The sequence below is a fragment of the Sorex araneus genome, chromosome 3, assembly GCF_027595985.1.
Source record: "Sorex araneus isolate mSorAra2 chromosome 3, mSorAra2.pri, whole genome shotgun sequence".
NCBI lineage: Eukaryota > Metazoa > Chordata > Mammalia > Eulipotyphla > Soricidae > Sorex > Sorex araneus.
Window position 1 is genome coordinate 215,389,313 of NC_073304.1, and position 25,825 is coordinate 215,415,137.

Consider the following 25,825-nt stretch of genomic DNA (forward strand, 5'->3'; position numbering starts at 1 on the left):
CAAGCCCTGTCCCAAAACACAACTGGAATAATATATTTTGGATTGTTTGTTATGGAAAACTGCTGAGAATGCTACAAAAAAGTATCCATAGAGGAAATAGTGTGAAAATTTTTCTATTTTGGCAGGGGCCATTAAGACCTTCTTTCACTGTATCACTCACTGTCTCACTGTCATCCCCTTGCTCATCGATTTGCTCGAGTGGGCACCAGTAATGACTCCATTGTGAGACTTGTTGTTACTGTTTTTGATGTGTAGAATATGCCACGGGTAGCTTGCCAGGCTCTGCCGTGTGGGTGGGATACTCTCAGTAGCTTGCCAGGCTCTCCGAGAGGGGCGGAGGAATCACACCCGGGTCGGCCATGTGCAAGGCAAGTGCTCTACTCGCTGTGCTATCACTCCAGCCCTAAGACCTTCTTTAGGATATCACAAACATGTTGGTAAAATTGAGTAGTGTGAACTTCCGTATATATATATATGTATATATATATCTGAAAAAAATAAATGCCTATATATATTTCCCTCTATGATTGGTTGCCTACTATTTGAAACCCATCAAATGGTCACATCCATTTCAGTTGTGGTGCTTGCATACACCTGTCTGTAGTGCACGAGCAATCACACACTTTGTTGTGACACAAGGGATTCCAAACAAAAAGCTATGAGAACCGCACTGAGCATATGTGGGCAGTACCACGGATCAAACCCTCAGCCTCACACTTCCAAGGAAGGCACCTTTCCCCCAACCCATACTCCAGAACCTCTTCTTTGATGAATAAGTAAGGAGCCGTGTTCAAGGTCCCTACAGGAGCCTCCTTCTGAAACAGTGCTTATCGCTCTCGGTATCATTCCTGTGTCAGTCATGGTCTTACCAATTTATGACCAAGCTGCCTCGCTGAGAGCTCCCAATTGCTTTCTCTTGCATTGTCTTCACACTGTATCTTTTCTTTCCCTTCCCACAATCTTTTTTTTTCTTTTCTGTATATCTTTTGACCTCTTTGACATAAGCCTGCCCTTGAAAGCAGTTCCATGGATTAGTCAGTCCATGCATTAAGAAGTAAATAAGAAATGAAAAATCATAAAATTAATTTTGACATCTAATATTATAAAACCACATATCACATCTTTTTTCAATACTTACACAGGAGAGAAAGGTGGGAGAGGCCAACAGAATTTCCTCAGCCCCTCTGAATAGATCTCAAACTCAGGCTAGTGAAGAGTGAGTGGGCTTTTACAGCTGAGCAACCTTCAGCCAGGTCGTAATTTAACTAAAAATAATCTGATTTTTGTTATGTATTTTGGCTACATCCAACAATGCTCAGGGCCTATTCCTGGCTCTGTGCTCTGGATTCACACTGAGATTGGTGACATCTGATGCCTTACTTCCTGTTTTATCCCTCCAGCCCTTTCACTAAAAATAATCTGTTAAATCTCCTAATCTGTAAAGTGGGGATGATAATGATATATGGCTAATGGAATTGTTATAAAATATAATGAAATACAAAAATGATTGATAAAATGCTGATTAAAAATATGGTAGTCTTTTGAATCTTTTTATTGGGGAAGGGGACACAACCAGCAGTGTTCAGGGCTGACTTCTGGTTCTGCACTAAGGAATTACTCCTTGCAGTGCTCAGGGGACCATATGGGATGCTGGGGATTGAACCCTATTGGCTGCATACAAGGCAAACACCCTAGTCTCTGTACTATCCTTCTGGCCCTTTTTAAACAATTTTTATTAGAATCACTGTATCACTGTCATCCCATTGTTCATCGATTTATTTGAGTGGGCACCAGTAACATCTCTATTACACTCAGCCCTGATATTTTAGCAGCCTCTCCTTGCTCGTCTTTCCCAAGGATTGGAGGCTCTTTCAGGGTCAGGGGATTGAGACCTATCATTACTGTTTTTGGCATATTGAATACGTCACGGGTAGCTTGCCAGGCTCTGCCGTGCGGGCGGGATACTCTTGGTAGCTTGCCGGGCTCTCCGAGAGGTATGCATATATCTTTTACTGTATTTGGGGATATGAATACACAATGGGAAGCTTGCAAGGCTCTCCCATGAAGGCAATGAACTCTTGGTAGCTTGTCAGGTTCTCCAAGAGGGAGAACAAGGCTATTACATGTCGAGCGGGAGCTTGATCTTGCCGTTGGTGGGATTACATGGCGCCAGGGGCAGTTTGTGGGTGTAGCTGCCAAGCTACTGGAAAATGGGGGGTCTGATTGGAGAAGGCCCAGTCCCAGTCCGAGCAGGCTTAGAGATCTCAGCCCCGGGTCCCGCATACCTGGGTTCCTCTGCCGGTCCCTTCATGCTTGTGGCTCATCCAAGTGTGTTCAACATATTTATTAGAATATGTTCCCTTAATAGCACTGGCCTAGAGTCTATCATGAAATTTCCTTATCCTCTGTTTAACAAATTTTCTTTCACAAGTTTCCTTTACAGTTTGCTGTACTGTCTCTCTTAACCAATATCTTAAGATCATTAAAAATTGGAGAGGCTGCGAAGAGTTCATCAAAAGCTCCTGGATGTTGTTTCCTGTGTTGGTTTGCCACCCACAGATATGTCGTTTTGACTATTTTCTACTTCCTTCTATCCGGCTCGGATTGCATTTGTGCTTCCTAGTTTCTGATATAACTACTTATTAAATAATTTAATTAAAAACTTAAGATTAAGTTCCCAGAGCCCACCAGGCATGATCCCCAAGTGCAGAGCCTGTAGTAAGCCCTGAACACCATCAGGTGTAGCCCAAAAAGCAAAACAAAAACAATGAATGTTGTTGCATTCAGGCCAGAGAAATAGTACAGCTAATTGAGTGCTTGCCTTCATGCAGCTGACCCGGGTTGGATTCCTGATGTCACATATAGTTCACTGGGCCCCTCCAGGAGTGATCCCTGAGCACAGAGCCAAGATCTGAGCACAGCCAGGTATGGCTACCCCACCCCGTCAAGAAGAAAAGAATGTTGTGTTTATTCTCTTCCTTTTATCTTTTTTTTCTTTTTGGGTCACACCTGGCAATTCACAGAGGTTACTCCTGGCTCATGTACTCATGAATTACTCCTGGTGGTGCTAGGGTACCATATGGGATGCTGAGAATTGAACCTGGGTCGGCCACATGCAAGACAAACACCCTGCCCGCTGTGTTATTGCTCCGGCCCCTCTTCCTTTTATCTTTATTCAAGTTAGCCCTCTCTAAAATTAAAGCTGTTTGAATCTATATATTTAAAACTTTTTGATCCTAAGTCTGTCATTAACTTAGAATTTTTCACCTTCCATGAATTGCTTCAAATGCCTTAGTGAGTGGCACACAAAGACGAAAGAGGAACCAGTGTGAGATCCAGTGGATATTGAATGGAACTAGAGAGGTTTAAGAATACTATGTGCCGGGGCCGGAGCGATAGCACAGCGGGTAGGGCGTCTGCCTTGCACGCGGCCGACCCGGGTTCAATCCCCGGCATCCCATATGGTCCCCCAAGCACTGCCAGGAGTAATTCCTGAGTGCAAAGCCAGGAGTAACCCCTGAGCATCGCTGGGTGTGACCCAAAAAAGCAAAAAAAAAAAAAAAAAAGAATACGATGTGCCTGTCCCAAGATACCAGTAGAGTCAGGGTGATGGAAGCTAGCCCTCTTGTTAGTGGCCTGCACAGGTGAGCACCTCAGATTCCCTGATTCTTATTGACTGGTTTCTGATAGTTGCAAAAGAAGTAAAGAGTAACCCAGTAATTCGGGAAACTGAGGAAACACAGTAATGAACTTTTTTTTTTTGCTTTTTGGGTCACACCCAGCGATGCTCAGGGGTTACTCCTGGCTCATGTACTCAGGAATCACTCCTGGCGGTGCTGGGGAGACCATATGAGATGCTGGGGATTGAACCTGGGTCAGCCGCGTGCAAGGCAAACTCCCTACCCTCTGTACTATCGCTCCGGCCCCAGTAATCGACTTATTGACAAGGAAGATGACAGCAGAGATGTAACTCAGTTATAAAATGCATACCTCGGAGCTAGAGAGATACTACAGCAGGAAGAGCGTTTGCTTGGCATGGCCAAGTATCACCATGAGTAATTCCTGAATGCAGAGCCAGGAGTAAGTCCTGAGCATCACCAGGTGTGACACAATCAATAAATAAATAAAATTCATGCTTTACATGCATGTAAGACCTAAATTCAAACTCAGCACCTCAAAAAAGAGAGGTAGCAGCAGCCATAAAGAGGGATTTTAATGAACATATTTGGAATCAACAACCGCCAGAGAGAAGAGTTCTACCCCACCCATCCTCCCTGCTTTGCCCTGTTCCCCTTTGTGCATTCTGAAGCTTCATCCAGTGCCTGCGGCACACACACACAAATGCACTCACGTAAGCATGCATGCACATGTGTACACTTGTGCACATACTTACGTGCAAGCATACAAATACATATCCCATAGTGAGTGAATTGGAATTGCAGGTGGAATGTAACTGTTCCCACCCTTCAAATATTAGATATTCTCTTACTTTCTCCACCAATCCCCCAGGTCCTTTGTCACATACTGTATAACATGCTACATATATAATACTTTGTCTGATACCGTGATGAAACCACCTGCTAAGCTTCACCCTGCCTGCTGTTCACCCTGGGAACGCTCCAAGCTGGAGCTAGTTTGGTCCCTTTTTCAAACATTCAAAAAGAACTTGGACTAGGGGCTGGAGTGACAGCGCAGCGGGCCAGGTGTTTGCTTTGCACTCGGCCAACCCGGGTTCAATTCCCAGCATCCCATATGGTCCCCTGAGCACCGCCAGGAGTAATTCCTGAGTGTAGAGCCAGGAGGAACCCCTGTGCATCACCAGGTGTGACCCAAAAAGCAAAAAAAAAAAAAAAAAAGAAAGAACTTTGACTAGATCAATAGTACAGCAGGTAGGGTGCCTGCCTTGTACACTGCCAACCCAGGTTTGAGCCCCAGAATCCCATATGGTCTCCTGAGCCCTGCCACAAGTGAGCCCTGAGTACAGAGCTAGGAGTTAACCCTGAGCACAGCTGGGTGCGTCTTCCCTACCCCAAACAAAGAACTTGAATTAAAAGGAATAGAGATGATAGGGGCTGGAGCAATAGCACAGCGGTAGAGCATTTGCCTTACATGAGGTGGACCCGTGTTCGATTCCTCCGCCCCTCTCAGAGAGCCCAGCAAGCTACTGAGAGTACCGCAACCACATGGCAGAGCCTTGCAAGCTACCCATGGTGTATTGGATATGCCAAAAACCGTTACGATAAGTCTTGCAATGAGAGACATTACTGGTGCCCACTCGAACAAATTGATGAGCAACAGAGTGACAGTGACAGAGATGATAGGAGAAACTGGAGGTTTAAGGAGAGGAAGGGAGGAGTTAGGGGGGGAAAGAAAGGATGTTTTTTGAAAGTCGTTGATTTTTATATTAAGTTGATTGAGCAAGAGACCGAACCGTCTACCTGCCAGGAAAGTTAGTGAGGACCTGGTTTGTTCTGCAGGGGCTGCTGCCTCTTTGCAGCTAAAATCATGTGGCCTCTTGTGCTATTAGCCTTGTGCTGTGGTGTTGCCAACTGATTTCTCCAATTCTCTTTTCTCAGTGGGCTAGAACACAACTGATTAAATAGGCCGTGACTCACATAAGCTCCCGTGTCTTTTTATTGACTGCTTTATGGAAATGCATCACACCACACAGGGTCCCCATTGCTGTGGCTGTGCATAGTTGACTGAGAAGTCATGTTTAGCTTTGAGAGATGGAATCCTATTCTGTCATTTTTTATTACAGAACTGGGTGTGGGTGGGATACAGGGTTTGAAGGAATCTGGATGAGGAGAGAAGGATGCCTGAGAGTTTCCTTTATCTTCATCTGCCATGAAAGTTGGGTGACCATCACTTCTGGGGAACACACTTCTCTGCTGATCTTATCTTTATGGCCCCACATTCTTCAGCTAAGTGAATCTTTCCTTTATATGAGCTCTGCTGAGAGATTTTGTTAGGTGTAGTGGTAGAGAGAGATTATGACACTAATGTAATTCTGTTTTGTGCTGATATAATGTGATACACCTTTGGATTTATCCAAAAGGGACTTCTATTCCCAATAAATCTAAATCATTTCTACTTTTTTCATTAAGGTGGTGATGTCTCTTCTTTTTTCAGGTAATAGACCGAAAGCCTCTGGTTTTTTATGGTCTACTTAAATATAAATGTTTTCGCCTTAAAATAGCAATTCATGCAATTGTTTGCAACTTCTTTCTGTTTTTATTATCATCCTGCAAAGCATTTACATACTTTCTATTAGGTTTAAGTGGCTCTGAAGATCTGTGCATTTGCCGGCAGTTGTGGATTCAGGCATTTAGGATTCCTTTAGTCTCATCTCCCCAGAACCCTGGCCAAGGTCCGGCATCTGCAGGATCACTGGTTCCTGATCAGTAGAACCCTGAGATATCACTGAAAGAGGAGACAGATTGATTCCAATGATCCCTTCCCATTTTGATTATTTATTTGGATTTGGTTGATAATCAGAAAACAGAGGTTCAGCTCAAACTCAACTTAATATTGAGAACAAATTTGTTGTATTCACCACACAGTGCCTTGCTCCTAGAAGGTAATCAATAAAATAGTTATTGATTTGGGGGCCAGGATGATAGTACAGTGGATAGGATGCTTTCATTGCATGTGGCCAACCTGGGTTTGATCCCAGGCATCTCATATCGTCCTCCTGATTGACAAGCCAGGAATTACCTCTGAGCATTGCTGGGTGTGGCCCCAAAACAAACAAGAAGAATAGATATTGATTTGTTTACATTTCCTTATATTTTTCTCTTACTTCCCCAAACATTACCCCCAATGCCATTTCCCTCCTGGACATAAAGGAAATCAGGTACGAGATCTTGTTCATCAACACCGAAGGTATCTGGGTAACACATTGTACAAAAACACAGCACACTTGCAAATTGCCAGCAGTCTTCTCTTCAGAATCTTGTGGGTGAAGGCCCAACAGAGAAGATTCAAGAACTCATTCAGGATCCAGTTTTAGCAAACCAAGTGTGGTTCCTGGGGAGAGAAGGTGGTGACGGGGCTGTCCCTCGTCTCCTAGAATTAGTGACTTGGAGCTTGCACATCTCTGCTGCATGATGTTTTTGTTTTCTTGGTGGTGGCATTCTTGGGTTTCGGTTGGTGGGGAGAGAAGAGCCTCATGCTGATAATGTACTGAAAGTAAATGAAATTAAATAAGCGAAGCAGTGCTCATCACTACTTCCTTCCCCCCTGGGTAATTCAATTCAAACTCTCTCTCTGATGGCAACTCACAGGGACTGTCTCCGTCACCCCGCTGGGGCCTGGAGTCTTAACATCTAAATAAAAGTTTCACTCAAGCATTTTTTATGCTCCTGCCAGCAGGATCAGTGAGCTGGTGTGGGCACATTAATGTAATATTCATACTCAGACTCTCCCCGCACACGAGGCAATGTCTTCCCATTTTCATAATTATAGATGTTCCATAAAATGGCATTTAGATTTGCATTTAAAAAGGAGGTTTGAATTCTAATAGAACGTTTAACATGTCTTTTATGATTCAGACTCTCGGCATCTTTAACGAGAAGCTGTGCCTCTAAGTTTAACAAGACCTTAAAAAAGGGGAGGGGAAAAAATTGTGATAGAAAAGTCCAAGCTTAGGGGATCTGGTTTTTCATATTCCCTGTATCTTCCTTTAGTTTTTAGACCTCAAGGAACAATTTGGGGGCTACTCTGGGGAGCAGATCACTGTCCTTCAAAGGGCTTCGCTACCATTTTCAATCCTCCCCCCCATCCGCCGCCCCCTCTGGACGATCTGATTCTCCCCTTGGAGAGCATTTTCCAAAGGAGATTGGAGTTTCGGGAGGAATGGCAGAATCGAAAGGATACCAGACAAACGAGCTTGCCCTCGCTGCTGCTCATCTTACGCGTGTACCCTGAGACCCATCCAGGAAGATTTAGAGCAGCCACCGGGTTTGCTTAACTGCTAACTTTGTTTTGAGTTTGTGCTAAAACACACAAATAAAAATAGTCCATAAACAAGGCTGCTGACAATAAGGAACAAATAGGATGAAAAATCAGGGGCCAAAGGGTCAGAGAAATAGTACAGTGAACAGGGCGTTTGCCTTGCACAGGCCCTATCCCTGGCATCCCATATCGTCCCCCAAAACTACCAGGAATCATCCCTGATTACAGAGCCAGGGGTAATCCCTGAGCACAGCCAGGTGTGCACCCCCCCCCCAAAAAAAAGAATCAGGGGACAGAGAGATAGTATAAGGATTAAGGCACTTGCCTTGCTTGCAGCCCAATGCAGTTCAATCCCCAGCACTGCATAAGTTCCCTGAGCTCCACCAGGAATGATCCCTGAGCACTGAGTCAGGAATTAGCACCTCACAAAGCTGGATGTGCTCCTCACCCAAAACACCAGGGTTGGGGCTGGAGCAGTAGCACAGCGGGTAAGGCGCTTGCCTTGCACGAGGCCGACCCGGGTTTGATTCCCAGCATCCCATATGGTCCCCTGAGCCTGCCAGGAGTGATCTCTGAACACAGAGTCAGGAGTAAACCGTGAGCACTGCCAGTTGTAGTGGAAAGGAGGGAAGGAGGGAGGGAGGGAGGGAGGGAGGAAGGCATCTACATATTTAAAACTAAGGAAGGCATCTACATATTTAAAACTAAGTTTGAATAGTTTAGAAGCAAAAAATAATTTTAGTTGTATTTTAAAATAAAGCTATTTTTTAAATAGTGTCTTAAAATGCTGCTTTCAAACAAAAAAAAAAGTGTGTAATGTCAAGTGCCATCTCATAGTACCATTAAATAAAGGTTATTAGAGATTATAACAGATGTTCAGAAAACAAAACATTTCACCCAAAAGTCTTAACATATTTGTAGGAGACACAGTTCGTTCATGTTTGGTTATTCCTTAATTTGGTTTGTCTTTTATTTGCTTTCTAAAATTTTTAAGACAAATCAAATGAGACATGATTAAATAAAAAATGTTAGAATTCTGCTAGCCCGCTACCTTCATTTATCAATTAAATATAGAATCATATGTTTTGAATATTGTTATTTTATCTTATTTTTGCAATGGAATCATTTTGTTTTTGAGGAGTATACACTTTTTTCTTTGTCTCTCTCCCTTGCCCCTCCCTTCTGTAAAATAAGTATCCACCCCCCATCGTGGAAGATGGATTAGAATCTTGACTTCTCAGTAAATCTGTACCTAACAAGGCTAATTGAAAGGCAAGTATGTCAACTGTCTACAATTAAAGGCTAATGTTGGATCCAGGTTCTTCTCTTTGTAAAGACTCTGGTCATTCTTACTCATTTCTCCATAGTTTGAAAAAAAAACAGAATTTGGTAGCTATTGCCAAATTCAGCTTGCATTGTCTTTTTGTGTGAACTTAATAAAATTTAGATTCACTAAGATAGCTTTCTGTTTGTTTAAAAAAGAGTGAGAGTGTTTATTGCTCCCTCTGAGGTGACTGTGTGTATGGCAGACTGTATCACTCATTAAAGCTTATCTGTGCTGGAAGCTATTCATTTGACTTTTGATTATCTCAATGTGGATTATCCAATTTGGAGCTTATATCCACAGCAAATTCTTAATTCTCTGGAGTCTTTTTCTGGCCAATCGGTATGTCTTTTCGGCTACCTCCCCTTGCACAAACTAATGTATATTTAGATCATTTTCAAAGATCTTGGCATTGTATATAATTAGAAAGAAAATTTACCTTTTCTTTCTCCAATCATATAGAAATGGTTTGATTTTCTGCTGTGTTTCAGCAATTACCCTCTGCACTCGTTCATTAATGTAGATTACCTAAAGTAGCCTAAATAAATGAAAATTCTGTCAGGTTTCAACAAAGCTGAAAAAGATGGTGTTCCTTTTAGGAATGGAAGACATGGCAAGAGGAGCCCAAGAGCTTGACAACATCATTAAGCAAGGATACTTGGAGAAGAAAAGCAAAGGTATTGATAAGTCCTATCCATCTAGAACATTCCAGGAAGGAAAGGGAAATGAAAAGAAGGAAAGCTAACATACCAGGTGCCTTCTCTTGCTCTTGACTATGCTAAGTAGATGTGAAACAACAAGAAGGCAAGGAAAGAAGTCTAGAATTCAGATGTAACAGGCCAGAGAGATATGGCCTCCAATTTTTAGCAACTGTGAGCTCCATCAGACTAAGGACTGATTCTGCCTTATTCACCTAGTACACAAAAGGTGCTTAATATAAGCACCATGGCCTCAATGAATGATGCATTTTTGTCTTACTTCTAGGTGTGTTCCCATAAGAGTGAAACTACAAAAATGTAATTTGTGTAACATAGGTGAAGCTGCCCACTTTCAAGTTTCAGAAGAGCCCCAAATCCTTTTTTTGTTGTTGGGGGGGGGGGGCGGCGATAAATCATACCCAGTGGTGCTCAGGGGTTACTCCTGGCTCTGCACTCAGGAATCACTCCTGGTAGTACTCAGGGGGCCATATGGGATACAGGGAATCGAACCCAGGTCAGCCTGGTTTGCAAGGCAAACATCTACTCGCTGTACTATCACTCTGACCCCTGAGCCCCAAATTTTAATGAAAATATACTTGAGTAGAGTCAGAGTTCCATGTAGAACACTGAATGGACAAACTGCCTTAGCAGATCTTTGTTAAGCCCTTCTCAGGTTGGTGACTGGGACCATCTTTTGGTTTGCTAAAAGACAGCTTAGAGGGGCTAGAGCGATAGCCCAGTGGGTAGGGCGTTTGCCTTGCATGTGGCCAACCTGGGTTCCATTCCCAGCATCCCATATAGTCCCCTGAGCACTGCCAGGAGAGATTCCTGAGTGCAGAGCCAGGAGTAACCCCTGTGCATCCCCAGGTGTGACCCAAAAAAGAAAAAAAAAAAAAGAAAGAAAGAGAGCACAGAGGCTGAGCTGGTGGGTGCTCAGACGCTCCAGGCTCATACCTAGCAGGGCTCTCGGGGTGGGTAGGGGACAGGAAACAAACTTAGGACCTTGTGCTTGGGACACAAGTGTCCCTGACTTCTGGTCTCTCATCCTGTAGCACTGTAGCACTCCTACTCCATAAAATTAATTTCTCAGAAATAAATGCTTTGGCACAGAAAAGCAAAAAAATAATAAAAAGACAGCACAGAGAATTTGAAAAAATGCAGGCTGAAATGAGGCCCTGAAATATGTAAAGGAGAATAGAGACAGCTGGGCAGGAGTAAAGCATGCAAACCCCGTTTAGAATCTGGCCTGAGACTGAGCCCACTGGACACTGCATCAATACGGGAGAACCTGTGGGAGTGGAAGGGAGGCCTTCACAGTCCATTAACCCGGGAAATAAAATAGTAACACCCCAGACTGTGTGTTGTTGGGTTTTACAGACTCTTCAGTGATGGTTGTTACCTGAATTTATGTCCCTTAACTGCTGTTCTGTTTAGATCATAGTTTCTTTGGATCCGAATGGCAGAAGCGATGGTGTGTCGTCAGCAGAGGCCTCTTCTACTACTATGCTAATGAGAAAAGTAAGTGGCCTACCTTTGCACTGTGGCATTTCCCTCCTAGATGCAAATCCTTTGTAAATTCTCACTTAGGTCACACAATAGCTCTCCTAAACTATAACGTCCACATAGAAACATGCTTACAGAAGAAATAGACTCTGGTATGGGACTAGGGCGATAGATAGCACAGCGGGTAGGGCATTTGCCTTGCCCACGGCCGACTTGGGGTTCGATTCCCAGCATCCCATATGGTCGAAAGAAAGAAAGAAAGAAAGAAAGAAAGAAAGAAAGAAAGAAAGAAAGAAAGAAAGAAAGAAAGAAAGAAAGAAAGAAAGAAAGAAAGAAAGAAAGAAGGAAAGAAAGAAGGAAAGAAGGAAAGAAGCCCTGGTAAACTCCATCTTGCTCATCACCAGTTTAGAAATTATTTCCCATTTAAACGCTGAATTGGTATGGGCAGCATATTAAGAGTTTAATAACAAACAACATACTTTATCTAAGTTAAATACTGCAAAAAATAAATACAGACTCTTTCCAGACGTTAATAATATAGTTACTGTTGGAAAGAATTCACTCTGAGAAAGATTTAAACTGCTTCTTCCATGGAAGAAGTTAAACTTAGTCCAGCGTTCCTGAAATCAGGCTCCCAACTATCCTACGGACTGGTGGAAAGCAGTCCAGTGCATATCACTAAAGTCCATGGAGTGTTGAGACCCAAATGGTTGCTGTGCCCAAGAGACACCCACCAACCAGATGGCAGCAGCAGCAGCGAAGTGTTGACTCAGGCCAGAGGCAGCTACTTAATGAGCCACCACTGACTCAATCAAGCACAGCACTCAGGACCCATCCCTAGATCTCCCAGCCATGCTCAGCATCATTGCAAGAAGGAATGAAAGAAGCACAAACCAGTAGCAGCAACAAATAAACACAGACTGAAAATGAACCTTGTCAGTAAATGCAGACCTTCACCCGGGGGCTGTCCTTCTACAGCACTGGGCTTCCCCAGGAGCAGTTCTCCGAGGCAATAGGGAGCTCATGTAAACCATCTTCACGTGAAGGCCATTTCCTTTCTCCTATCTTCCTCCTTTCCAACTCTTACTCCTCTTCCAAAACCTGGACGTCCGGGGCTGGAGTGATAGCACAGCAAGTAGGGCGTTTGCCTTGCACAAGGCTGACCTGGGTTCGATTCCCAGCATCCCATATGGTCTCCTGAGCACCACCAGGGGTAATTCCTGAGTGCAGAGCCAGGAGTGACTTCTGTGCATCGCCAGGTATGACCCAAAAAGCAAAAAAAAAAAAAAAAAAAAAAAACAAAAAAACCTGGACATCCAGTTTAGACAATAATCATCCACCTGTCCTTTGCTTCATACTTTCATTACTAACATAGCATAAAGTCTTGTGGTTTTGCTAAATGACTTAGTATCCTTATGATTAGCAATCTGAGGGCATGAGGGTGAAACCGAGAAACAGTATAAGGGTTAAGGAACATGCTTTGCACCACATGATCCCCTAGACATTGCCAGGACTGCCCCCGAGAAGCACCCCCTGGATAGCTCCCCTGGCACCGCAGGGCCCAAGAAGCAACCACATTCTCAGGCCCTCACATTGAACCATTGGTCCAGTTGGCCAAGAATCACCAGGAGTGGCCTTCATGAGCACTGGGAGAACTGCTTGGGAGCCCCACCTACCCCCACCCTCCAAAAAATGACTTGACTTTGGGCTTTGAGGTAATTGCTTCCCCCTACCTTTCTGGCCTACAGCAGGCATCACTGACCTTTATCTTGGGGTTACTTTCTTTATTCCTCATAGACTTTCCCATCGAGGGGAAAAGTATGGCATCCTGTTAGGAAATGTTAGCATCCTGACTCAAAAACTGAGCAATGAGTTTCCCCATATCCTCCCAGCACCCAGCCCACTCAAACTCCACAGTTTCTCCTCCAAATTCCAGATATAAGCCAGCCAGGTAGTCTGTTCTTTTCTTTTTCTGCCATGCCAGGATCTTACACTTTTTTTTCAGGAATTACTCCTGGTGGTGCTCAGGGGACCATATAGGATGCTGGGAATCGAACCTGGGTCAGCCACGTGCAAGGGAAACACCCTCCCCGCTGTACTATCGCTCCAGCCCCGGATCTCACAGTTAAAGACGTACATATGCTGCACGTCTGTGCTCAGGGATTACTCCTCTAGGGGCTCAGGAACCAAATGGGATGCTAGGAATTGAACCTGGGCCAGCCAAGTGCAAGGCATGCGCCCTATCTGCTGTACTTCTCTCCACAAACCCCCCTATTTTATTGCCTTAAGCCTTAAAACTCATATGACATTTCTATCGTAGTTTTTTTTTTAATTTTCCTGGCATGTAAATAAGCTGTTTGCGTATCTGGATATAAAACCAGATACCGTGTCCATCCATTCAGAACCCTTTTCACTTAAGGTGAGAGATGGGGAGGGCAAGCGCGAGAGACTTAGAGCCTTTTATTGACCATTTTGCTGTCAGAGTGAAATAAAATCTGGTGACCAAAGAAACAACAAAACATTTTAGTAGCCAGTTAGAACAAGGAGAGATACTTTAACAAAAAAAGATTCTGATGTCAGAAAGCACTGTTGCATGGCTCCCTTCTCGCCAGTTATTTCTTATTGTGCCCAAGACGTTTCCTCAGTCAGTACAGAGTGTTTGTGTGTTTCTTTTCGTGCAAGCAGGTGAGGACAGTCTTTTTCTTTTCTTGTAATATTATCACTGCTATCCTTATCAATATCAAATTCATTCCCCAAGATACAGGACACAGAATGTCACGCAGACAACGGGCTCCTGTCCTCCAGCTATTCTGCCAGAACCTCATGGTGGGCACACGAAAACCACCGGGAATCGCCTCTTATTCGCTCCTATTTTTAATATCCATTTTTTTTTGGCTTGGAACAGAAAGATAGCATAGTCTCTCCTTTCCTTTCATTTTGCCTTTGATTTCCTTCTTTCTCATCTGATGCTACTCGATGTTACTCTGCTACTTCCTTCCTGATTTGATCTCTTGGAAAGGGCGGTGGCGGGGGAGTGGATAAAATACTGAATTTTAATTATTCTCCTCTGCATAAATACCCACCTGACCAGCAATAGGGGGAGATCCGTCTAGCCCAGATGTTACGCAGGGCGTGGGGAGAGATCCCAGAAACATATACTGTCCCCCTGCGCTGCTGTCCCTCCCCTCAAATGTGAGCTCTGCCGGCCCCGATAATAATGTTTCAGCTCTGTAATAGCCTTCAAGAGCCTCACGTTTACAGCCACACTCTCCCTGCTGTAATAATTCCTTCTTTCTGTTATTATAGATCTCTTAACATTCTAATAAATTCTCTGTCTCTGATGTACTCTTTTGGCAAAATAACCTTTCATGTTGCATTTCCCTCGCTTGGCAGTGATTGCTGCCTCGCTGTCGCAGTAGCCTCTTCTTAAGCTATCCTAATAACCTTGCCTTGACTGTTGTGGTTCCTCAGGGATGGAACAGCTGTTTCTGTGCTTTTACCTTCCAGACCAGAGAAGATCCCCTCCCTTGGCAGTTGCCGCTCTCTAGGGATACAGGGAGCATTCCTGTCTTGCAGGCAAACAGCCCAAAGGGACCTTTGTCATGAAGGGCTACAGTGTACGGATGGCCCCTCACCTGCGAAGAGACTCCAAGAAAGAATCCTGCTTTGAGCTGACCTCACAGGATAGGCGCAGCTACGAGGTAGGATGGGATTGGGAAATGGTGAGCCTCAGAGCGTTGCGTGCGAGCTGTGGGTGGCCGAGCTGGGTTCCATTCATTGTTACCTGCCCCTTCTCTTTCTTCACATGTACTCGCTGGGGCTGTGTCGTGGCCTCCTTCTCTCTATTGCCACTCTCATCCTAGACCCTTCTCTTGCAGGCTTCCACCTCCTCATCCCTCCCCTTCTCAGACTCACACGGCGGGAGGGCCTTGTCTATAGCAGCAGATGGTCAGAGTCTACTTTCAGTCTACTTGCATGGAGTGACTTCCCCTTTCTCTCCATTTTTCAACTGATTATCTTCACTCCCATGAAATCCAGAAAAGAAAAATCTGACTGTCGCATGAAAAATCATTTATCCTTCCAAATTCATCTTGCTATTCAAAGCAATCTTCCTGGGAGTGGATGCAATGCATATCTCTGGAAGTATTTCTCAGATATTGGTGCCGATGATTACCGAGCAGGGAAGTGACAGCTGAGGGACCAGGAAACACGGGGAAGGTGGGGTGACAAAGGTTTATTCCTCACTGTGATCATTTTTATATATTTGATATGATAGATAACATAATAGATAATATAGATTACTTATAAATGAATAAAAATATGAATTTTATATTTATAAAAATATCAAATTTTTAATATAAAGTATATATACTAGAAACAGTAGGTATTGATAATTTTATTTGATCACAGCTATAAAGAGACAATTTAGAAAAACTTTAAATTTTTCTCGTTTTCTTACAAAAAGAGAAAAACCATGCTAAGGTTAATTAATATTAATTACTTTAAGTAATCCTTTGTTCAAATTTTTGTCATGATTTATAGCCTTATATTTGGACATATCTTAACCCTTATTATGATCAAACTGTCCTAGATCTTCATTATGCAATTTCAAACAGATTGTTTTAGTTTAAAATAAACCTTTCTATAGGATCCCTTGCAGATGTATATAATATAGATGTATGTGCCGAGCATGATTCTAAGTTAATTTTATTATTCAATTCTGATGGTGTCTTATCCAGATAAAAATTTATACGGCAAGTCTAAATCAATTTCTTTAGACATTTTTTATAAAAATGTGTTTTCAAGAAACCAAGAATGACAATGTCTATTAATAAGTATTAAGCAGAAATCTAGGTTTCTTACACAGCACACATCTTTATCTTACACTAATGGCCAGATAATAAAAATGTTTTTCAGGAGCAGTCATTTCAAGTTGATTCATTTAAAATGAAAAATTGCTAAGGCTTGATGCTTGACTGGCCTGTTTTGTGAATCAGAATGTAGAGTTTGTTTACTTCTTCCTTTCTTTGGCCCATTGAATTCAAGTCATTACCATGGTCTGTGGATTCTTCCTCTACAATATCCTTTGGATCTTTTTCTTATTTATTCCCACAGCCAGCACAATAGTTAAGTCCCTATCACTTCACCCAGAGGACTAGTTAAATAGCCTTATAGTTGGTCTTCTGTCTCAATTTCTCCCTATTCTAATCCTTCCTGTTCACAACTACTGAAAACATCTCCCACTCCTTTTACTAGAATTTACGGTCACTTCCTACTGGCACATTTTAAGTCTGAGCTCAAAGCCCTTTCATCAACTCTTCTCTGACCCTTGGCCCTTCAACTTTATCTGTTGCTGTTCTCCAGTAAAGATGATCTTTCCTACCTTCCTCACGAACATTCCATGTCATTTCTAACCTTTTGAAGATGGCATCTGTGATTTGAATGTCCAGCTGCTCCCACCACTCCGTTCCTACCAGCTTGTTTTAGAAAACAACCAAAATAGCATCACTTTAACAAACCACTCTACCTTAGGTGCTTCTCTGAGTTGGTGCTTAGATTCTAAGTGCTTCTTGTCTTCTTGCAATGTCCAGCTACTAACCAATGCAGCTATTTCAAATGTATGTATTTTCTCCATCTCTGTACCTTGTTCTGTGGATTTAGGAATTTTGCTTTGCCTTGATTTCTGTAAAAGTTATCTCAAAAGCCTAATGAGTACGTGGACAAATAAATGAATGCATATGAGCATAAATGGCTGGAATCTAATAGCCATCAACATTTTGTATGCAAAATCGCGGAAGGGGAAAATGAGTTTGAGTGATGCTTTTTGCCTTATGTCTAAAGATTATGTAGGCAATACTGGAATCCTCACTTTCAAGTTGACTTTCAAACTTGACTTACAAGTTAGTCCCTTTGAACTCACTTGAATTCCTATCAAATGCATATAAATTGTAGTAAAAGTGACAAATTAATTCACTAATTTTCCTCTAGTTTACAGCTAGCAATCCAGCTGAAGCCAGAGACTGGGTAGATCAAATAAGCTTCTTGTTAAAGGGTAAGTAGTATTATTATTAAAACAATACTTGAATAGTTTTATTGTTTTGTTTGGTTTGTTACTATTGTTTTAAGTGTTGGGGCTTGAATCCATAAGCATGCAAGACATGCACTCTGACTATGAGCCATAGTCCAGGCCCACAAGTAGATTTCTCAGTTGAAATTATATTTTATAAATATAATCCACATGCTTCCACTTGTATTTTGCTGCCCTTTACCTTCTACCCTTCCTACCAAATCTCCCATGACAAAAAATAATATTGAGCAAGAATCAGAAGATAAGGAAATTGTCAACCTGGAGTTGATATACTTTTGACCCATCTGCCCACAGGCCAGTGTGTGATATTTATAATCACTAGCAAAGAAAATTCTGGAAAAACAAGATCCCTTCAATCCACTGCCTCTTTACATTGGGGGAAGAAAATTTATGATATCAAAAACTGAAATTATCTATCTAGTGTGACTTCGGTCCAAACTTTCTTGTTTTAGGCTACTTAGGAAGCAGTAGTCTAAACTCATCTAGGTGGCCTTCATGAATGTTGGACATTAAAATCAAATTACTCTTTCCAAATCACAATAAAATGTTCCTTTCTTTGAATGGGAAGAGTCCTGCCTAAAGATGGTAAATGACTGCTCTTAGAGTACCCTCTGCTGGCCAGCCTGCAGACGTGGCAGTGACAATGGCCCAGGTGGAATTGTCTGGGGGGTGGCCTGGTAGGTACAAGAAGCCAACCTTGAGTCTGTCACTTGGCATCAGATACCCCTCCTATGCCACTCGGGCAGGACCCTGCCTCAAGAGAAAGGTAGAGACACCCATTTGGGATATGGCCCCAGACCTAGGGAGAAGCACATAAACCTTAAAGCACCAAAAGCCTTTTCACCCCAGTTCTTCATTCTACCATGAGATTGTATTGTGGATAAAAAGAAAGCATCCAAGCTTTAATTACAAGAATTGCCTGTTTTACTCAGTTTATGCCTTTGCTATCACAAAAACAAACTATTGCATCTACCAAGAGCATCCCGTATAATAGGCTGGAACTAGGCAAACATGAACATTGATGGTGAGACTACAGGGTACACTCTCATCTAGGTGCCTTGGATTTATGCATGTAATATACCCCTAAGTGTGTAAACCTCAATAAAACTCAAAGCAGCTTTATTGAGCCATACCCCGTGGTACTTTCAGAATCCCACATTGAAGAAATTATTCATTCCATTTTCTTGTAAAACAAACAAAATAATAGCATAAGGTTTAAGCCACGAATGTGTCTTTGATCTCTCCCTCATATGAGGTGGCACTGGCATTCAGAAGAAAACTGGTACAAAATCTTTATTAAAAGCCTCATCAAGCCAAACTGTTTTTATTGTGTTTTGAAATGAACACCGGATGTCTCTCCATCCTGGCCCTCCCCAGAGTCCACTGAGTGCTCTTGCCCATCCTGCCCAGGCTCTCCACAGGGGTTCAGAGAGCACTTGGTACTGCGCATCAGAGAATGAACCTTCCCAATTCCTCCTTTAAATTAAAAAAAAAAAACCTTCTCACTCCTGCCCTGTCCTCCCCAGCAGTGTAATGGCTCAGTATCGTCCATGCAGTGACCCACTTTAAGGTCCGCTAGACTGTACAGTTGCAAAAAAGACCTGGTACCCGCCTGGCCATACCATTCCATTTGGCCTTATATTGCTATGATATGTTTTCCATGTCCTGCTTTCTCTTCCTCTTCCACTTTTCCCCATCTTTTTCTTGGTCAACTTGTCTGAAAATCTGTGGTGAGATGCTGGGCTACCATCTAACAGCAACATGAGCCTGCAGAAGCCACCGTCATTCCCACGGCTCTGTGCACCCTGGAAAACCACAGCCATCACTCACCCTTCCAGTTTTCTCCTTGACGAGCGGTGCGTAGCAGGCTGGCATTTCCTCTGCTGGCCTATTTTCATCCCTTAGCCTCGTGTGCTCATTCGTGCACCCATACTTTTCAGGGCTGCTTCATCCTGATCAAGTTTTATTGCAAGGAAGGATTTATGTTGATGGTTTAAACCTGACACAGTGCTAGTCTGGCCTTTTCTGTAGATTTCCTGCCACTGAGACCCACGTTAGAAATAACAGCACTTAACCCAGTGTTTCATTTTCTTTTGACATGTTTTATTCTCATCCCTCCACCTCCTTCTACCTCTTCCCTTTCCTGCCCTGTTCTTTTGTTTACCTCCAAGCCTTCATTCCCTCTCATTTTTGCTCTGGCAGATCTGAGCTCCTTAACCATCCCGTATGAAGAGGAGGAGGAGGAGGAAGAGGAGGAGGAGGAGGAGGAGAAAGAGGAAGGAGAAGAGGAAGAGATGTACGATGATATCGATGACTTTGACTCCCCAGATTCAGCTTCCCATGGCCGACCTGGTGTGGTTGCTAAAAGTCTGGGACAAAAAGAATCCATGGAGGAAAAAGAAGAAGATATTTACGAAGTCTTGCCAGGTGAGGAATGTCATCTTCTGATTGTATTCCTCCAGTTTCAGACATTTTTTTACCTGGTAGTGGACTAGAACTTTGCAACTGTTAAGGCCAAATCTCTTAAGGAGAGAGTATAAGGCGAGCTTCAGGGCCACTTCAGAACTTTACTCCTTGGCTCTGTGAGCAAGATGAAAGTATCAAGACTCTCTCAGATATGGCACACAGAGTCATGTATTATTATGTCAGCAACAGGGGCTGGAAAGATATTACAGGGGGTAAGGTAATTGCCTTACATGCAGCTGACCCTGGTTTGATTCCCCAACACCACATATGGTCACTTGAGCATTGTCAGGAATGAGTCCCGAGCATCCCGAGGTGTGGCCCACAAGAAAAAACCACAGAAAGCAAAAAAGAGAGAGAGAGAGAGTAAACAATACTCATGTTGTTTTTTATTGGTTTTTTGAGTTTGAGGGGGAATCATCAAAATCATCCAGCTTTAATTTCTTTTTCTTTACAACTGTGAGAATAATGGAAAGTTGCCTCAAAATGATGAAGAATATCCAGGGTCTATAGGAAATGATCAATGGAAGCACACATGTACAGTAACCCACAAGAGACCCTGATAGGACAAGTCTACCATCCATGTCTTTTTTCCAAAGGCTGAGATCTGGCATCTCAAAAAAAAAAAAAAATATATATATATATATATATATATATATATATAGTCGTCACTGCCTCTGCCTAACTTCTTCTTGTAGGGAGACAGCAGCTGTTGAACAGTGGGGGTCAGGCTGTAGAAAACCAAAGCCTGAGCCTTTTAATTGTGAGGTAGTTAGACCACAGGAATGCTGAATCTCCTAGTCCATTCAAAAAGATCGCTCCCGTGGAAATTTGCCAGGAGTTCAGTGCTCTGCTGAGAAATTCAAGTTAAGCCTAAATTTATAGCAATTTAAACTTCAATCCCCGATAAACCTAGGAACTAAGGTGAATTTAACACTCAGGCTCCTGAAGATAGGGGTGGCAGCTAAAAAAAAAAAAAAAGCATTGTCAGTCAGCAACTTGTATTTCTGAGGCTTCTGAAGAAAAGATTGCAACTCCATCAGCGCTGCGTTTGCCTCTCCCCGGGTGGTGGGGGCTGGAGGGGAAGCCACGTCATCACCGCCTGAGAGGAGTCACAGGTTGTGGCCTCGTGTCTCCTACCTGGGACTTCAGCCGCCCACCCAGGAGATCTCCTTCTCCCAGCGTGTCCGGCCTTTGCCGGTCCCAACTTCCCCAGCCTTTTTGTTGTGTTTTATTATGCAAATGATATCTTGGTTGAGGTCGAGCCATTTCTTGTGTCTGAAGTTAAAAAAAAAAAATGATAATTTCCTCAGCAAGTCATCGTCGTTAATGAAGTTTTACAAAAACAGATACAACCAAAGGAAAATAAAATTTCACAGGTGATAAATTTTTCCAATTTCCCTGGCAGAATTCGATAGGATTGTTAAATTAAGAGTGAAGGTGTCTGTTAGAAAGCAACGAGCAGTGATGGGTAATTTTATAGAGTGGAAAATTGAATCAAATTGCTACATTAAAACACAGCTCCTCTGAGAATCTTCCCTTTCACAGTCTGCTCCATTGCAACAGCAGGGTGCAGAAATGGCTCTAATTCACAACACTCCCTAAAAGGAGATGTACTCCCCAACTTGGCCAGAATCTTCCTAGTGAGCTCATATTCCACTCACTCCTGCCCAGGCTTGGGGAAATATCCAGGTGACACACCACTGTGGGTTCCAACTGTGGAAAAATGGCTTTGGGAAAACCTCACTGAAACACTCAGCCTTCTAGGGAGCAAAGAAGGGCCTTTTCCTACCCCATGTTCCCTTCTCAAAGAGGCAAGGTAGAGGCACTAATGCTCAGCATTGCAGAGCAAAAGGAGGGTAAAGGGGATGAGGCCTTGGCAAATAGGATGCATTTAGAACCGTCATCCCACCCAGCTGGTCCATGAATGTGCACTGGACTTTTCCATCCTTCCTCTCCTCCAACCCCAAGGGCTTGCCTACACTAGTCAGCATCTTACTTTGGTGTCCAAGAACCGAGAACAAATCTCCCCTGTCCAGGAAAGCAACTTAGCTTAGGCTCTTAGTGCCTGTCTCTTGGACATGAGGACCATCACAGAGTAGGTGCTAATCCCTTTCTACAGGTTAGGCAAGCAGCAGTTAACTTGCTTCTAAATTTCCAAAAGATGAAGCCAGGCCCAGCCAACAGTTCTTTCCCAAAGCTTCTCCCCATCAGGTTTCCAGCCCTTAGAGTGTGAAACACTGGCTTTTAATTGCATTATAAATATTTCAGTCACAAATCTCCCATCCCCCAGCTGCCTTTCCACTCCACTCAACTTGTTGCTTCTGAAATTGCTGGTAATTTGTACATACCACACGACCAGCCCTAGTAAAACTGAGAGGGAACATGAGGACTTCTAATACTGTCTTTCCTCTGCCACCAGCTCACAGGACCAACTACAGAAAGCAGCCTAGGAGAGATGGCATAGGATCACAGGTCAAAATTCAGGTTCTCAGTCAGGATGGACAATTGCCAGCTTGAGCTGTGAGATCTGGAGCAGGCTTGCTGACCTCTCCCTGATTTCCACACCTGTCACTTGGGGACCATCATCTTAGATCTTAGAGGGAAGCTGTGAGAAGTCCAGAACTCATGTGTGTATGATCTTTGGAACACAAAGTGCTCGGTCAAAGCTGATTATTTACTAATTTGGTGGTGTTGAAGTAGCAAGTGGCACCCCCTGAAAGAGTTGAGGGACAGCTACTTCCCTACCCCCACCCACCAAACCGGAGACAGTCCAGTTGGACATTTTCAACTCTGTAGGAAGCAGGTGATATTGCAGATCCTGAGCAGATGGAATATGGAGCACACCTTCTGCTCAGGCCCATTTTTACAGCAAGGACGGGTGCTGAGTGGAGAGATGGCAAGAGAAACGTTGCATTGCAGCTCCATCAAGAGTCTAACATTTGGGGCTGGAGTGATAGCACAGCGGGTATCGTGTCTGCCTTGCACACGGCCAACCCAGGTTCAATTCCCAGCATCCCATATGGTCCCCTGAGCACCGCCAGGGGTAATTCCTGAGTATAGAGCCAGGAGTAACCCCTGTGATGATCGGGTGTGACCCAAAACGCTAAAAATAACTAAATAAATTAAATTCTCTCTAAAAAAAAGAGTCTAACATTCATTAGAGGGAAATGTGCTTTGTAGAGAATGTTTAGCATTGGGGCTGGAACAATAGCACAGCGGGGAGGGCGTTTGCCTTGCATTCGGCCAACCCGAGTTCGATTCCCAGCATCCCATATGGTCCCTTGAGCATTGCCAAGGGTACTTCCTGAGTGCAGAGCCAGGAGTAACTCCTGTGCATCGCTGGGTGTGACCCAAAAAGGAAAAAAAATAGAATGCTTAGCATTGATGGTTCTGCTAGTCTTTCCTTCTCAGGATAAGCCCTACCTACGTCTAAGGTTCCTTGTCTCAGTGGAGAAGGCTGAGTAATGATCTCCCTTTCAGATTCTTGTTTCTGTGCCTTGCCTTGTAGAGAGAAAAATGCCTCTAACACATGCCAAGTCTATGCAAAAGTGTTTTTCCTCATCAGAAGAATGCATAGGTCATCAAATCGAATGCACCCCATCACAATGATCACAGGTTAGGATCATTTGGTCCATGGTTAGCACTCTCCTCATGGGGGAAATGCAGATCACTGGAGATTTGCAACCAAGATCACTACAACATGGGTCCTGAGAAGTATAGCTTCAAGGTCGGCATCTTGTGGGATTTCCAGACGTCCATGTTGAGCATATAGGGGTTAAGATCTCATTTGCAATAGATTGAACTACAGGGAACTACCAACAAGAAGTACTAAAGTACTGTGGAAAATGGGAGGCTTTTCTGAGCTCTCTCCCCCTTCCAGGAAAATGACTTCTCAGGCTAGCACAGGCTCAATTTCATAATTCAGGATTCCATAAAAGGACAACTTTTATCAGGTTTCTCTTCATCTGGGGCCCCCGGGCTGGAAGCCAGCAAGGCGCTGGAGACCATTGAAGGGCTGAAACTGGGGCCTGACAGCAGTTGCAGAGGCAACAGGATCTGATTCTGTTCTCCAGAGAGATCTGAAGAGAGCAAATAGAGAGAGAGAGAGAGAGAGAGAAAGAGCCCTCCCTGGGAATTCCTGTGCGCTTTCCAATGCTGCCCACACTGCCCTGGAGAGTGATTATGGACCCAGAAACCAGATTGCTTTATAATAAAGCATATAACTGGGTTTTTTTTTTCATTTGAATCAAATGGAAACAAGTGTGCTGTGGAATTATTTTTCCCCCTGTATAGTTGTCCAGACCCACAAGACAGAGGAACAGTGATAATTAGTAGGTCTAAGTAGGATATGGGAAAGCGGAAACCAAAACTGCAAAGTTTACGAAGAAAGCAAATTTCAATTTCATAGAAAAGCAATTCTCCATGAGGGCAATATTATAAAGAGCCAGTGCCACCACCAGGCCCCCGTGGAGCTGGCTGGCCTATTTCTTTCTCCCACCCCCATGGCATGCTGGGCTCTACACACTCTGCTGTGGCATCAGCACCAAGGCCAGGCCCTGACCTGGAATTGAGTTCCATTCTGTTTGGTTTGAGTTTGAGACCGTACCCAGAAATCTTGTGGATTACTCCTGGGGCAGGATTCAGGGGTTGTTCCCTGTGGTGCTCAGGAGAACATTCAGTTCTGTGGAACCCAGGACTCCAGCATGCTGGAACTGAGAAATTATTATTTTCAGCTGTAAATTCAGTGCATTCCATGTGTTGAAGTTATCACAAACTGAATTGAGTCTATTGCATAGTGGGACAGCAGAGATGGCACAGGGGTTAAGGCATTTGCCTTGCATGGTGCTGATCTCAGTTTGGCCCTCGACTGACCCCATTTTGACCCCCAGCATCACACGTGGTCCTCAAGCACTGCTAAGAGTGATTCCTGAGCACAGAGCAAGGAGTAGCCTCTGAATGCCACCAGTGTAGCCTGCTGTGTTTGTGTGTGTATATGTGTGTGTGTTGTGTGTGTATGCCACCAGTGTAGCCGTGTGTGTGTTTGTGTGTGTATGTGTGTATTGGTTTGGGGGCCACACCTGGCAATGCTCAGGGCTTACTCCTAGCTCTGCACTCAATCACACCTGATGGAGTTCAGGGTACCATATGGGGTGATGCCAGGGGTTGAACCTGGGTCAGCTGCATGTAAGGCAAGTGCCACACCGGCTGTACTATCTTTCTCGCATTTTTTAAGATAATCAAATATACAACAAAGAATAAAATGCATTATTAGCATCTTGCCCCTTTTTTCTACGTTTGAAGATGTACAGTAGCATCCAAAGATTTATAACTTCCCCATGTGTGCTGTGGGATGCTTCCTGCTTCCACTTTTCTGCACGGTCCCTTTGCACTCAGAGTTTCTGCGTATTTCTGTTGCATCTGTCACCAGAGCACCTTGACATCTGGTTGCACATGGATACGTTTGGCATTTTTCAATCTACTGTCACTACGCTTTGCTTAGAGTAAGAGATGGCTCTCTTTCTGTTTCAGTCATTTTTTTTAATCCTCCTCTCCGCACAGTTTTGGCCAACAGCAGAGAGGCGCTTCAGAGAAGAGCCAGGTGTCACAGGAAGCAGCTCTCGGTGCCGCTGAGGTGGATGGACTCAGTGCCCTGTTCCTTTCAGCCTTTCATTAGCGTCCCTGACAGTGTGCCAAGAATGTTGATTGAAATCAATTCTCTGGGTACTGATGCTCATTTGTGAGGCCCCACGGTTCTCTTACATGTTCACACGGTTAACAGAATCTTCTTCA

At 43.6% G+C, this 25,825-nt stretch overlaps 1 protein-coding gene across 1 annotated transcript in view; it reads left to right on the top strand.

Annotated features, from left to right (window-relative positions):
* Positions 1-25,825, top strand: part of SKAP1 (src kinase associated phosphoprotein 1) — a 328,733-nt gene that overhangs the window by 262,033 nt on the left and 40,875 nt on the right. Inside the window, exons 5-9 of the mRNA XM_055132038.1 lie at positions 9,880-9,957; positions 11,413-11,496; positions 15,058-15,182; positions 17,470-17,533; positions 19,772-19,996. Of these exons, the coding sequence (XP_054988013.1) occupies positions 9,880-9,957; positions 11,413-11,496; positions 15,058-15,182; positions 17,470-17,533; positions 19,772-19,996 (576 nt within the window). The remainder of the gene's footprint in view (positions 1-9,879; positions 9,958-11,412; positions 11,497-15,057; positions 15,183-17,469; positions 17,534-19,771; positions 19,997-25,825) is intronic.